Source organism: Typopeltis vanoorti, chromosome 24 (assembly GCF_054136105.1).
Source record: "Typopeltis vanoorti isolate ZY-2024b chromosome 24, IOZ_Tvanoo_1.0, whole genome shotgun sequence".
Classification (NCBI taxonomy): Eukaryota; Metazoa; Arthropoda; class Arachnida; order Uropygi; family Thelyphonidae; genus Typopeltis; species Typopeltis vanoorti.
In genome coordinates this window covers 522518-535124 of record NC_143572.1, presented here as the reverse complement: position 1 = coordinate 535124, position 12607 = coordinate 522518, and the positions used below count along the sequence as shown (strand labels likewise).

At 35.6% G+C, this 12607-nt stretch overlaps 1 protein-coding gene across 1 annotated transcript in view; it reads left to right on the top strand.

Moving 5' to 3' along the window:
• Nucleotides 1-4915: 4915 nt before the first annotated feature.
• LOC150092879 (uncharacterized) overlaps nt 4916-12607 on the top strand; it is a 124644-nt gene continuing 116952 nt past the window's right edge. The window contains exons 1-2 of the mRNA XM_090414147.1: nt 4916-5311; nt 6876-7039. Of these exons, the coding sequence (XP_090270273.1) occupies nt 5251-5311; nt 6876-7039 (225 nt within the window). The 5' untranslated portion in view covers nt 4916-5250. The remainder of the gene's footprint in view (nt 5312-6875; nt 7040-12607) is intronic.

Here is a 12607-nt window from a genome sequence, read left to right as displayed (position 1 = left end):
AAGCTTTCTTGTTCAATTTCCAATAGACTGGCAGCAATATGGCTTTTAGACCTTTGAAGGTGCGTGGTGTCTGTGAATGGTACACTGACATTGGTTTAAGCTTCAAAGTTCGGGAGACATTCGCACGCAACAAAAGCGTAAGTCTATGTTTTGCAGCTTTAAAACCTGGAGGGAACGTTCTTCACAGGAAATGAAGGTGCGTGATGGCAATTTTTCTCAGTAGAGCCCAGTCTCATCAACATTAAAAATGAGATCAGTAGGATAACTTCCTTGTTCTACACAGTCTGGAAATTCTTTAGGAAAAGCAGCCGCTGCCGCATCATCTGCACTTGCCGCCTCACCACATAAGTTGACATTATGACACTTACTTCGAGACTTAAATCTCGGAAGCAAAGGTTGGTTCTCATGAACCAACCTTTGCTTCCTAAAAATGTTTCTTCGTCTCCATCCGTCTTTTTAAGATCCTCAAAAATTGTTTTTGCTTTCCCAGTTACAACAGCCTGCGTCAGAGGAATGTTTTTCTGATTCAAGTCATCCACCCATAATGATAATAATTTTTCCATTTTTTCATGAAGTTTACCCCTGCTATAACTTACATGTTTTGCATTTAGTACTGTCGTAGATTGTTACACAGATTGCTTTATTCTATCTGCATTTTTCATAATTGTAGTGACAGTCGACGGAGGTAAGTTCATACTTCTACAGACATTAGCTCTTTTCTACCCATCTTCCATTCTTCGAATCACCTCCATCTTCTTTTCAAGTGTGATTGATTTCCGCACTTCCTAACACCAAGTTCTGCTAACTTTTCTGCACCTCTATTATCAGACATGGTATGTAATTACGTACTTTATCAATTTAAATACGTATGTTAAAAAAAATAAATGGAACAATTAAGTAGATTCAACAGTAAAACTAGGTTTGATACATATACGTCGTGGTAGCTCGGTAAACACTCAAACACTCTAGTGCCTGCTAGCGTTGTTTCTCAGTCAGACCACACTACAATAAGAAAGCACGCGCAGGCATCCAGTGTTATTGTGAATCGGCGTAAATTGAATCGTCGTAAACCGAGGGCTGCCTGTACTTAGGCCTCATGATCCCAACTTTAATTTCAATGATAAACTATCTGTGGCCAAAGTCTAGAAATTTGTTATTATCAAATATTTTTGTAAGATACTAATAGTGTAATAGTTTACAAACTCGCTCTCTCATAACAGCACATAACTTTCATTTGCCTGTATGTTTAAATCTTTCATCATTCATTCGCCTACAACAGTGGATTCTTAACCGGTGCTCCCCGGAACCCCTTGTTCCGCGAACTGGTTACAAGTGTTCTGCCAGTGAAAGATGTCACATAACAGTTCTGAGTGTAATTGGCAACGCTGATCCTAATAACTGAAGACTGCTATGCGCGTTGACTTCTAAACCAATAGAATATCATTTATAGGTCATGTGTTTGTAGGATGTATTATATCTAAGCGCTGTTTTGTGCACAGAGAATCCCTAGTTTCAAAAACAATATCGGCAACATTAAAACCTGTACTAGATCAAGTTGTAAATATGGTAAATTGCATCAACAGAAGACCTTTAAAAGCACGCATTTTAAAAAAACTTTGCATATCTATGGAAGCCAAGTACGAATCTTTGCTTTTGCACACCGAAATAAGATGGTTATCCAGGGGTAAAGTGCTATTCCGAATTTTAGAACCTATGAATTATTGTCCTCTTTTTCAAAATGAAGGTACAGATGATTTTGTAAAATGTCTTCAAAATTATATTTAGTGTACTAAAATGGCATATTTAGCCCATAATATTAATTACTTAAATAGCGTTAATACAAGTATCCAAGGGAAAAATTAAAATATTTTGAAATCCACTGACAAACTGTCAGCTTTTCAGAAAAAAATATCTCTTTGGAAAAACCGCATGTCACAAAAAAATGCAGTAGATACGTTTTCTTCGCTCCATAATAAAATGTCGAAGGAATTATTTCCGTTATAACAGAACATTTTGGAAGAAAGCATTTCAAGTTACTTTCCTTCCTTAAATACACACAATTATGACTGGGTACCAAAAGAAGAAGAACAATTAGTTACCTTGTGAACGGATCGTACTCTATAAATGAAATAATTCTTGAGGAATTTTGGATTTTTGTCCAAGCCGAATACTCAGCTCTCTCCACAAGGGCACGGAAAATTTTGTTAGTTTAATATAGACAAAGAGATGAGGGTAGCTATATCACATATTAGACCTGATATTGCTGCAAAACACGACAAGCTCAAGTATCGCATTAAAATTCAGTTCCATTTTTATAAAAGGTAAGTCCATGCATATTTTTATTGCTAGTTTTATGACCCTAATGCAGTGTTTCCCAACGTGGGGTAATTTGAATATTTGGGGGGGACAATTAGAAATACTCAAAATACTCACCATTGTCGGCGATCAATTTTCGATGTTGCAACCCTGACTTTCCGAGAAAAAAAGCTAACATCACTAGTATAGCAGTCAACATAAGACAGTATCAAGAAGAACTCTCAGAAAAGCAAAATGATGAGTAAATTTCTGACGAGACAGAAACGAAATCCCGAAATTCAACTAGTTTTGCAAAAAAATACTGTTGCCCTTTCCGTCGTCATGTTTAGTTGAATGTGGCTTCAGTGCTGTAAAGGACTTGCTACTGAAAAAAAAAAAAAGAAATCATCTGGATATCACAAAGCATGGGGATTTGAGATTGAAAGTGACTCAATTAGTACCTCAAATAAAAACTCTCTGCAGCAGACATCAAGCTCAAGGATCGCATTAACTTGGATTTGATTTTCCCGAGTTGAGTTCGATTTATGTGTAATATAAAATGTATATTCATTGAAGAAAGTCAAATTAAAAACAGTTTTACTTATGTTTCTTTTTTATTTAATGTATGCATTTATGTTCCTTTTTTATTTAAAGTACATATTTATATTATACTTTTTCAGAACTTGGCTGACTATTATGCTAGAGAGGGACATCAAAATCTTTGAGGCGTTGACGTAGGGCATGATCCAAAAATGTTGGGAAACATGCCCTAATGCTTTTGGTGTTCCCCAAATTTTTCTTATAATCAAAAGTGTTCCGTGACTTCGAAAAGTTTAAAAAAGCCACTGGTCTACACAGAAGATGGTTTGTGATACATAAACTGAAATATCATAATTTAATAGTATAATTTTAGTAAAATATCTTTCTTGTGGTTATAAGTTTTATATAATATCTCTATAATTCGATTTGAACATATCTTCAGATTCTTTCTGCATAAATGGGTCTACAATATTGGTAATAATCTTTGATTATTACCATAATTGGTAATATCTTTGATGGACAGCACGGATTTGCTAAAAGGAGGTCACGTTTTAGTAAACTACTTATTACAATAAGGTGACAACCGTATTGAATGTGGAAGATGGATACACAGTAGTATACTTAGACTTTGCAAAGGCCTTTGATAGATTACCGCATAATAAGCTGATAGTCAAACTAGAGCGGGTGAGGTTGGATATTAAACACGTGCATTGGATTGGAGATTGGCTATTTGATAGGTATTGACAAGTTGTGTATGGGGGGGAGCAATATCCCACAAGAGGAAAGTCACTAGTCTTGTGGTTCAGGAGTATATTTTATGGCCATTGCTATTTAACATGTATGTTAATGATGCTATTGGGGTAGATTTGAATGGGGATATAGAGTTGCTTGAAGATGATGCAACATTTGGACGAACTATGAGGAGTACAGCAGGTGTTGTAGCCTTACAAGACATGACTAGGCTGAGTGAATGGGTACGGGGGTGGAGATGCTATTGTAAAATGTAAGGTTTTAAAATTTGGAAAACATGGGATGTAGAATTCATTCTTGGTGGAGATATTGGAGGTGGAGGATATTAGAGATATTGAGGTGATGGTGGATAAGGATCTAAAATGTATACGATATATTACCAAAATTGTGAGGGCAGTACATCGAATTCTGGCAATGATGCAGAGGACACTGACTTGTAGAAGTAAGGCGATTCTGGTTCCATTAAGGCTCTGATTAGGCCTCATATGGACTTCTGTGTACACATTTGGCCCCTGGTTTTCAAAAGCATTAAGAAAAATGTTGGAGAGGGTCTAGAGGCGATTGACCATAATGGTTTCTGGTTTCTGGAATGCGCAATATGAAGAAAGATTGAGACTATGCAATTTACAGAGTCTAGTGGATAAGAAGAAGAGGAGTGATATGACAGAGACATACAAGTTGGTAAGGGGTTGTTATATGATTAATGTTGAAGAGGTGTGCTTCATAATATGGTGGGAGATTAAAGGAAAAGAAGTCCCTGGAATCTGTATAATAAGGGTGTGAGCAAGGGAGTGAATGATTGGAATGCATTGCCTCAGATTGTGCTGCCTGCAGATTATTTTAATGTGTTTAAAGCTATGTGTGTGTGTGTGAGTGTGTGTGTGTGAGTGTGTGTGTGTGTGTGTGTGTGTGTGTGTGTGTGTGTGTGTGTGTGTGTGTGTGTGTGTGTGTGTGTGTGTGTGTGACAAAACGTACCTCTTAGAGGAATCCTGGACTCCGTGAGGTCTCAAGATGATGATGATAATGATGATGATGAAAATAATAATAATAAATTAAAAGCTTTTCGGTAAAGGATATTTAAAACTATTTCTCTTATGAATGCCAGGAAGAAGGTAGTAAGAACACAGGTTTATTAATATAAAGAAATTACAGTAATGAATTGAACTGTAAACACAGCAAACAAACGGTACACAAGTTCATAGTCCGGTCATGTCACTGGAACAGTCGTTACTAGCAGGAAGTTCACGTACTGGCTGACGTCTGTCTAATACTAGCACACATCTGACGCTGGTTGCTTGCGCAGACTCTCGTCCGTGGCGAGAGACTGAAGTTCACAGCTTTTGTAAACTATGTTTGAAATTATCAGAAATATATTGATTAACAAACTTGGCCTATTAAAGTAAATCTTTGGAATTTGAAAAAAAATGACAGAAGTCGTGTTATCGAACTGATTAGAGACGTTTGATACACCCTCTTTGCTTGAAACTTAAGAAAACCTACAAAATTTATTCTAATTTTACTGGGATGTGAGAAGACAAGAAACAACTCTTATCACCTTCAAGGACTTTTAGTGCTTTATCGTATCTTTCCCAATGAGCAAGGTTTCTAAACTTTATCGTCATTATATCTGCTAAAAGCTTTCTCCGTGCTACATAGTTTGCAGCCATGATTGAAATTCTCCTTGGGCTCGTCTTCCTTATTTCTCTTTCATTCATATTCAAAAAAGGTACGGTATTCAGCTATGTTATTTCTGATACTTAGTAATGACTATTTTATATGTGGAATGAAAAGTTTGGGACGAAAATGTTTGAAAGGAACTCATAATTAGAGTTATGGCAAATATAATGGTTAATATAAGTTAACAATAAAATTATGAATAATTCTTGGCGCTATATCGAAAACTATATTTAATATTTAATTTCAATAGTGAATATAGCGAATTACAATAATCATGTTCAAGAAATTTTTTTCACGAGAAAGTGAAAGGTCACAAGATCTACAACACTATAGCACCATGTGTGATTAAGGATAAAATGTAGCCTGTTGATATGTTTCTTAAAGAATGGAGGTAGATTGGATGAAGGAAGCTGATGAGAAGTTAATTCGGTGTGCTCGAAACTGAACAGTATGGGTGTGGGCCAGTGACTTCCCTAGTTCTTCTATGGCTAGAAGAAGGTGGAGGAACGATAGCAGCCAATTCAGAGGAGCAACTCTCATGAAAGTACCTATAGAGCACAGCGCTGAACGAGAGCGCTTATAATAAAGTGACTGAAGAGAGTCTGAGAGTGAAGGGTCATCTATTAAGTGAATTGCCCTTTTGTGAATATCATCAAGAATTCTTAGAGAGGTCTTGGGTTCTCCACCCCAAATATGGGAACAGTATTCCAAAGCTTGACGGATCTAAGACTTATAAAGGGTTAGTCGTTAAGAGGAAGAGAAGTGATGTTTAGAACGGAAAAGAACACTAAGCTTTTTAGAGGCTAAGTAGGTTATGTAAGTAATATATTTATGTCAGGATGTATTGGATGTGATAGTCAAACTAAGAAGAGAACGCAGATCTTGAAAAGAAACTGGAACATTGTCAAAATGTGAGGGAATGAAGTAGGATTTTTTTGCGAGTAATGAGGCAGTTATGCTTGATTTTGTGGCACTAAAATTTACTAAGTTGCCTTAACCCCCATTTGAGGATGTTGAGGGGTTTAGTGTTTAAGTCACTGGTTATGGAGGATCTTAAGGCATCTTAAATTACAGTAATGCAGAGTTTATCGAATGAGGAAGAGGAGTGAGTACTGTCATCGGCGAATCTGTGAATATGATTTGAAGTGAGAAAAAGGAGGTCATTGATGTAAAGGAGGAAGAATGTGAGTGAGAACACAGAACCGCCTTGTGGTTCTGTGTTCTCACTCACATTCTTCCTCCTTTACATCAATGACCTCCTTTTAGAAGGCTTGTTTAGAAGGCCTCAGTGCCAGACACAATAAAATGTCTTAGAAATATCGAGAGTGATAACATTAGTTTCTCCAAATTTTTCCATTACCTGAGTCCAAAGGTGAGTGAGATTAACTAGGAGGTCGAATGTTTTTTTTTAAATCTGATCCGCACACGAAAGTCCAAAGATCTATAGCACATTAGTGTCGTCTGTAGGCAAGAAGAATCTTGAGGGAAGGCAGAGTGGGGGAGACTGTTCCAAAGGACAGAAGTAGATGGAATGAAAGAGGAGGCAGTGAAGTTGCTTCGGTAATTTTCAAGATTTTTCATGATGTACTTATACTTTTTTTCTTTTCTTTCAGTAAAATTTAAACAACTGGTTGCATATCTATACATCGAGGCTCTGCGAAGGTTGAAAAAACGCAGATTTGATCTGTACGACTATGGCAACAGAGATCTCTCTCATGTTATTCCGGTCGAAGAGAAAATTCTCGAATTTCCACAACATGAAGGTCACGTGAAAAAGGCAAGTGTCAAAATAATCAATGAAAATATAAACCACTAAGTCATCACTCTTTTTAAAATGATTAAACCACGTAACCAGCATTTTGTGTAAAAATGACAAAAACAATCTCCTGAGAACCAACGTTTCTTCTTTAAAATAAAAACTCAAGAGAGAAATCGCACAATAAGTGAGTCTGATTCGTCATTGATCACTGTGGTCACACACCAAATGTATCAAATGACTCGGATAAATGGATCGCTTATGATAATAAATTGACGACTTAGTTGGCCTAACCGGATAATATCTATAATATTCAACCAGCAGGATGTAGTTTTGAATTCCACTGTGGTGGTGGATGTTTGCGACAGTCTTTAAGTTGCAGATAAATCTCATCATCCGGTGTGAGCCCACTACCTGCTCGTTGTCGGTTTTGTTATCTCTACAGGCCAAACATAGGCGTTTCTGTAATACGTAAATCTGAGCTTATCAACAAGAGTAATGTACTCTACATGTACAACCTTTCATGGGTGCTATTTTAGATAAAAGAGATAAAAATAGATAATTCACAATTAAATTATTTATGAAAATACTCGAAAATTCGTCGTATCACTATATCTAATAGATTTTATCTGTACCAAAAACATTAAGTAACAATTATCAAGATGAAGCTTATTCAAATAGTCCTTTCAACGCTGCTTTCGAAAAAATGCAACTATATGCAATCTTCCGAACTTCATATATTTTAAATAACATTCTGGTGTGTGTGTGTGTGTGTGTGTGTGTGTGTGTGTGTGTGTGTGTGTGTGTGTGTGTGTGTGTGTGTGTGTGTGTTGTGAAATATGAAGCTTCAAAGGATGAAATGCCGTGGAATGCTTTATACTGCATTCATGCAAAATACAATCTTTAAAGTAATGATTATGATTCTCGAGTAGTGAGATGATGAGACAATCATTGAAAACAGCAACCTAGTCTATATTATGAAATATGCATTTTACATGTAACTCTTTCGATTGTATAGCGTAAAATTTTTTATAGTCACTTTGCTAAGATATGTGTATTATCTCTTATATTCTCTATCAGGAGCTTCTTAGCTCCATTATTATACACGTGCCTTTTGGTTGATAATACCAGGATTTGATTCCTGTCTATGACGACAGGAAGCTTTATCTGGTCTTTACAGTCAAATGGTGAGTTAGCCAGTCTCATACGTGAGTGAAGGGTTTTTTCTCCCTGAAAACAGGTCCCGTACACACACATATCTAGAGGCGTAAATACTGAGTGGGGAGGCTCAATTAACTACGGAGGTTGTTATTTGAGCCTCCGTAGCCCAGTCGGTATAGACGAAGCCTTTTGGTCGGAAAGACCTGGGCTCGATTCCCGGATATAAGGTGAAAAATCTTTATCTGGTTTCTTTCGACGAAAGGTGAGTTAGCCGGTCTCGTACGGAGGTAAGGCTTTTGTTCACCCGGAAACTTGGGGTTTTCATCCCCAGAACAGGCAAACCTGCCTTTTGAAGACACACATTTACAGATAGGCTCGGCGATAGATCGGTTGGCCACTTAAAGTCGCAGTATGTGATAGGGGGACTCTGCACCAAGCGGAATAAGAACGCCAGAAAGAAGAAGAAAAAGAAATACTTAAGTATGAGTCTTACATTACGGTTAATACTAAGAATAATGAACTTAGCTTTATCCACCTTTACTACGAGTTGCCGGTATTGTACCACCCATGTGTTTGCTTACGCTTGGACTCGCAGAACTTTTATAGCTTGCTATATTCGGCATGAAACTCTTTGATTTCTATCTTATTTCTATTTCGGCTTTGAAATAATCTGGGATTAAATCTTTAATGATCTCTCACTCACTCACACACACACACACACACACACACACACACACACACACACACACACACACACACACACACACACACACACACACACACACACACACACACACACACACACACACACAGTTTGACAAATGATGAAACCCTACTTGCCAGAGATTCTCCATTTTTTATAATGATATGCCCCAATAAGTTAACTGGAGTTCCATAAAATTATTAAAATATACTCATATAAAATGCAAACTTATATTAAAATGACCATTATGATGGATTTAAGAACATGCCTGGGACTTTTATACGTTTTTTTTTTTTTTTTGCATTACCGTTTATGCATTCTGTCAAATGTTCTCAAGTGCTATAGGTCTACGTGCTACGTGATAGGCATTAATTCTTCAGAATCCATACCTTATGCGGTATTAACGATATTCTTCCGTTTGAAAGAGATTAGCTTTAATCCCTTGTACCAGAACAATAAGTTTTATTATGGCTGTTCAGCAGAATGGGATTTACTCGATTCCATATGAGGATGACAGAATATTCTCTCGGCAAATCAGCCCTCATGACCATGGTTGTTTCAGCCGTAATTTCAACCAGCACAACAATATGGATTATTGGATAATTATAAAATGTATCTCATCATTATTTTAGTTATATAGATCTGTGGTTTTTTCTTGGGAGTGATTCCATTTGTGATGGTTGTATTTAACGTCCTCTTTTTCTTTCTTATGATTGCTATTCTGAAAGCACACATAAAACAGATTAAAGATGAATCATTAAAGGCTAAGACGGGACTGTTTTGTAATTACCGCCAGGGCCTTTAAAGCCACAAGACAAGTACATCATGCTGTAACTGCAGGTGGTCTTCTGGCCAGTGTTCCTGTTTTGGGATGAAAAAGTTCCCGGAGAAAGCACCCTGGTTGATATTTCAATTCCTAATTGAATGAAGCAATTTGTAAATCAATACCTTAATTGGTTATGATATGTGAGTTATAATGATCTCTTATACTATACGTTCAAAATAATTGTCAACATTCTTTAATCCCATAAGGTAGTTTCTCAATCTTTTTTTGAATACATATTCTGAGGTTATAGATTTAATTTTATTCGGAAGTTTATTATAGCTGCTCGTCGCAATGTACTCGAAAGATTTATGAAAATATCTTTGGTAGCCTTAGGTACTTCCAGCGTGTTTCGACCCCAGCGCAATCCATAGTCTACATTATATACCAAGAAACTTTCAGTGTTTCTTTTTACATATAACAGACAACCATAGAGATATAGTTTCTGAAATGGTAGAATATTATGAACGATATACAGATCATTGGTTGAATGTACAAAGTCGGTAGTAGTTATGGCTCTAATTATTCTGTTTTGTATTTCTTATTAATGAAAGCAGATTGTTATAATAGTCTCCTCCCCAACAGGTAATGCTATATTGCAGTGAAGAATTTACCCAGGAATAGTATAAACATCTTAAGAATGCTGCATTTACAAATTTTTTAACATAATATATTCTGTTAATTATGAACCTAAACTTATTTGTTAAGAAAGTGGTGTGGGAGTTTCACTTCAAATTCCTATCGATATGGAGGCTCAAATACTTGACGGTTTTTGTTTTTTTTTTGATTAAGCTACCTTTACAATTTAGAGTATCACTACATTTCCTTTCATGCCATTTTATAGTTATACTGTGATCTAATTTGGCTGTTAATGTAAAGTACATATATCTCGTTTTGTCGGTATTAATGTTAAATCCGTTGTTGGTAAACCATATACTTAGTTTTAACATATCGCTATTAATCCGATTTTTTAGATCTTCAAGGGTTGTTTTGGTGTAAACTAAAGCCGTATCGTCAGCAAAGGATATCATTGTGCCAAAAAGTTTGCATTTACATAGATCATTAACATATATTATGAATAGGATGGGTCCTAGTACCGACCCTTGTGGGACTCCGTATTTTATTATGTTTGTTGTGCTTTTAATTATATCATAGTTGGTATATTGTTTTCTATTATTCAGACAGGATCTGAACCAGTCATTAGTAAATCCCCTAATGCCGTATTTGGACATTTTCAATAGCAACAGGTCATGATTAACACAGTTGAACGCTTTAGATATATCAAGAAAAACAGCTGCCGTGTGCATTCCTTCATTTATTCCACTATAGACCTTTTTTATGAAACTCCGATAGCGCTTTTTCAGTATTGCATTGGATCTGAACCCATATTGATTAGTTGCATAAAAGGATATTGTATTTAAATAGCTATTTAAGCGTTTTTTTTATCAGAATTTCAATAATCTTTGAGATTGTGTATATTATAGATATTGGTCTGTAATTTTTGATTTCATTTCTATTTCCTCCTTTAAATAACGGTACAACGGAAGCAGTCGTCAGGTGTTCTATAAATTTACCATGTTCAAAGGATTCATTAATGATATTTGTAAAGAATTGTAATGTATGCCCAATGATAATGTTAAACTTTTTAACATTTATGTTGTCACATCCTTTTTTTAATCCGATTACTACACTCTTCATTTTATCTTCGTTTACTGCATGTAGGTACATAGAATTCTTAATCCACGGAAGGTGACTGACATACTTTGCTCTTTCTGCAGGGTCGAAAACACAACTGCCATAGTTGGTAAAGTGGTTGTTCATTTTGTTAAGTATATCAGTGATGTCATTGCCCTCTGGGAATTCTCGCGTTTTCTGTTTTGTGTTACCTATTATCATATTGACTAACCTTCATTCTTTACTTTTATCATTACAACAAGAAAGAAATTTCGATAGCAGAGAATGTTCTTTTGCCTGTTTTATTTTTTCCTTTAGATGTTTAACGAAATATTTATATTCATATTCAAAATTTAAATTGTATGGATTTTTTATGCTTATAATAGAGCTTCGCTTTTGTCTTTATCATATTTTTTAGTTCATCTGTAAGATGTGTGTGTGTGTGAACGTCCTTTTTTGTAGTAACTGTTTTATGATATTGCGATTTGCTGTCTGCATATTTAATCATTTTGATAAATTCATCATATAACTGAAACTGATTTGTGTCTAATATGTCAGCTTGTGGCAGTTGATAATGTTTTATGTATCTTTCAAATTTTTTATAATTGGTGCCAATTACAAATTTATTCTGACTACCTGTGCAACTCATGTTAGCACTGCCAGGTATAGATAGTTTCAAAAGTATGGAATGGTGATCTGTTATATTACTAATGTAGATTGCAGTGGATACCTCCTAGGTCATTCTGTTTCTTATGAATATGTGATCAATGCAACTAGTCGAGTTGTACACTTCTCTCGTATTGCCATCGATGTAAGCAAGAAACCCATGAGTAAATAATATATTTTTATATTCTTCAGTTTTAGTATTACTCTTATAAAGGTCCAAATTTATATCCCCCACTAGTATGATATTGTCAAATTTTAAGATTTTTAAGACATTATTTAGCTCTGTTAGAAAGATATCTACTGGACCATCGCATGCACGGTATATAACAATTATAAGTATATTCATTGCTGTATCGTAAATCACTACAGTTTCAGCACTTTGCAATTTTCATTCCAGTCTGTGAAATTTATAAATATTTTTTTAGCATATAGAATTAATCGACCTGAACGATTATAATCGCGATAATCATAATGCATATCGTAATATGCGAGAGAATAACGATCATCTTCAAGCTGTTTGATCCATATTTCACTTACGACTAGTACATCTATATATGATTGG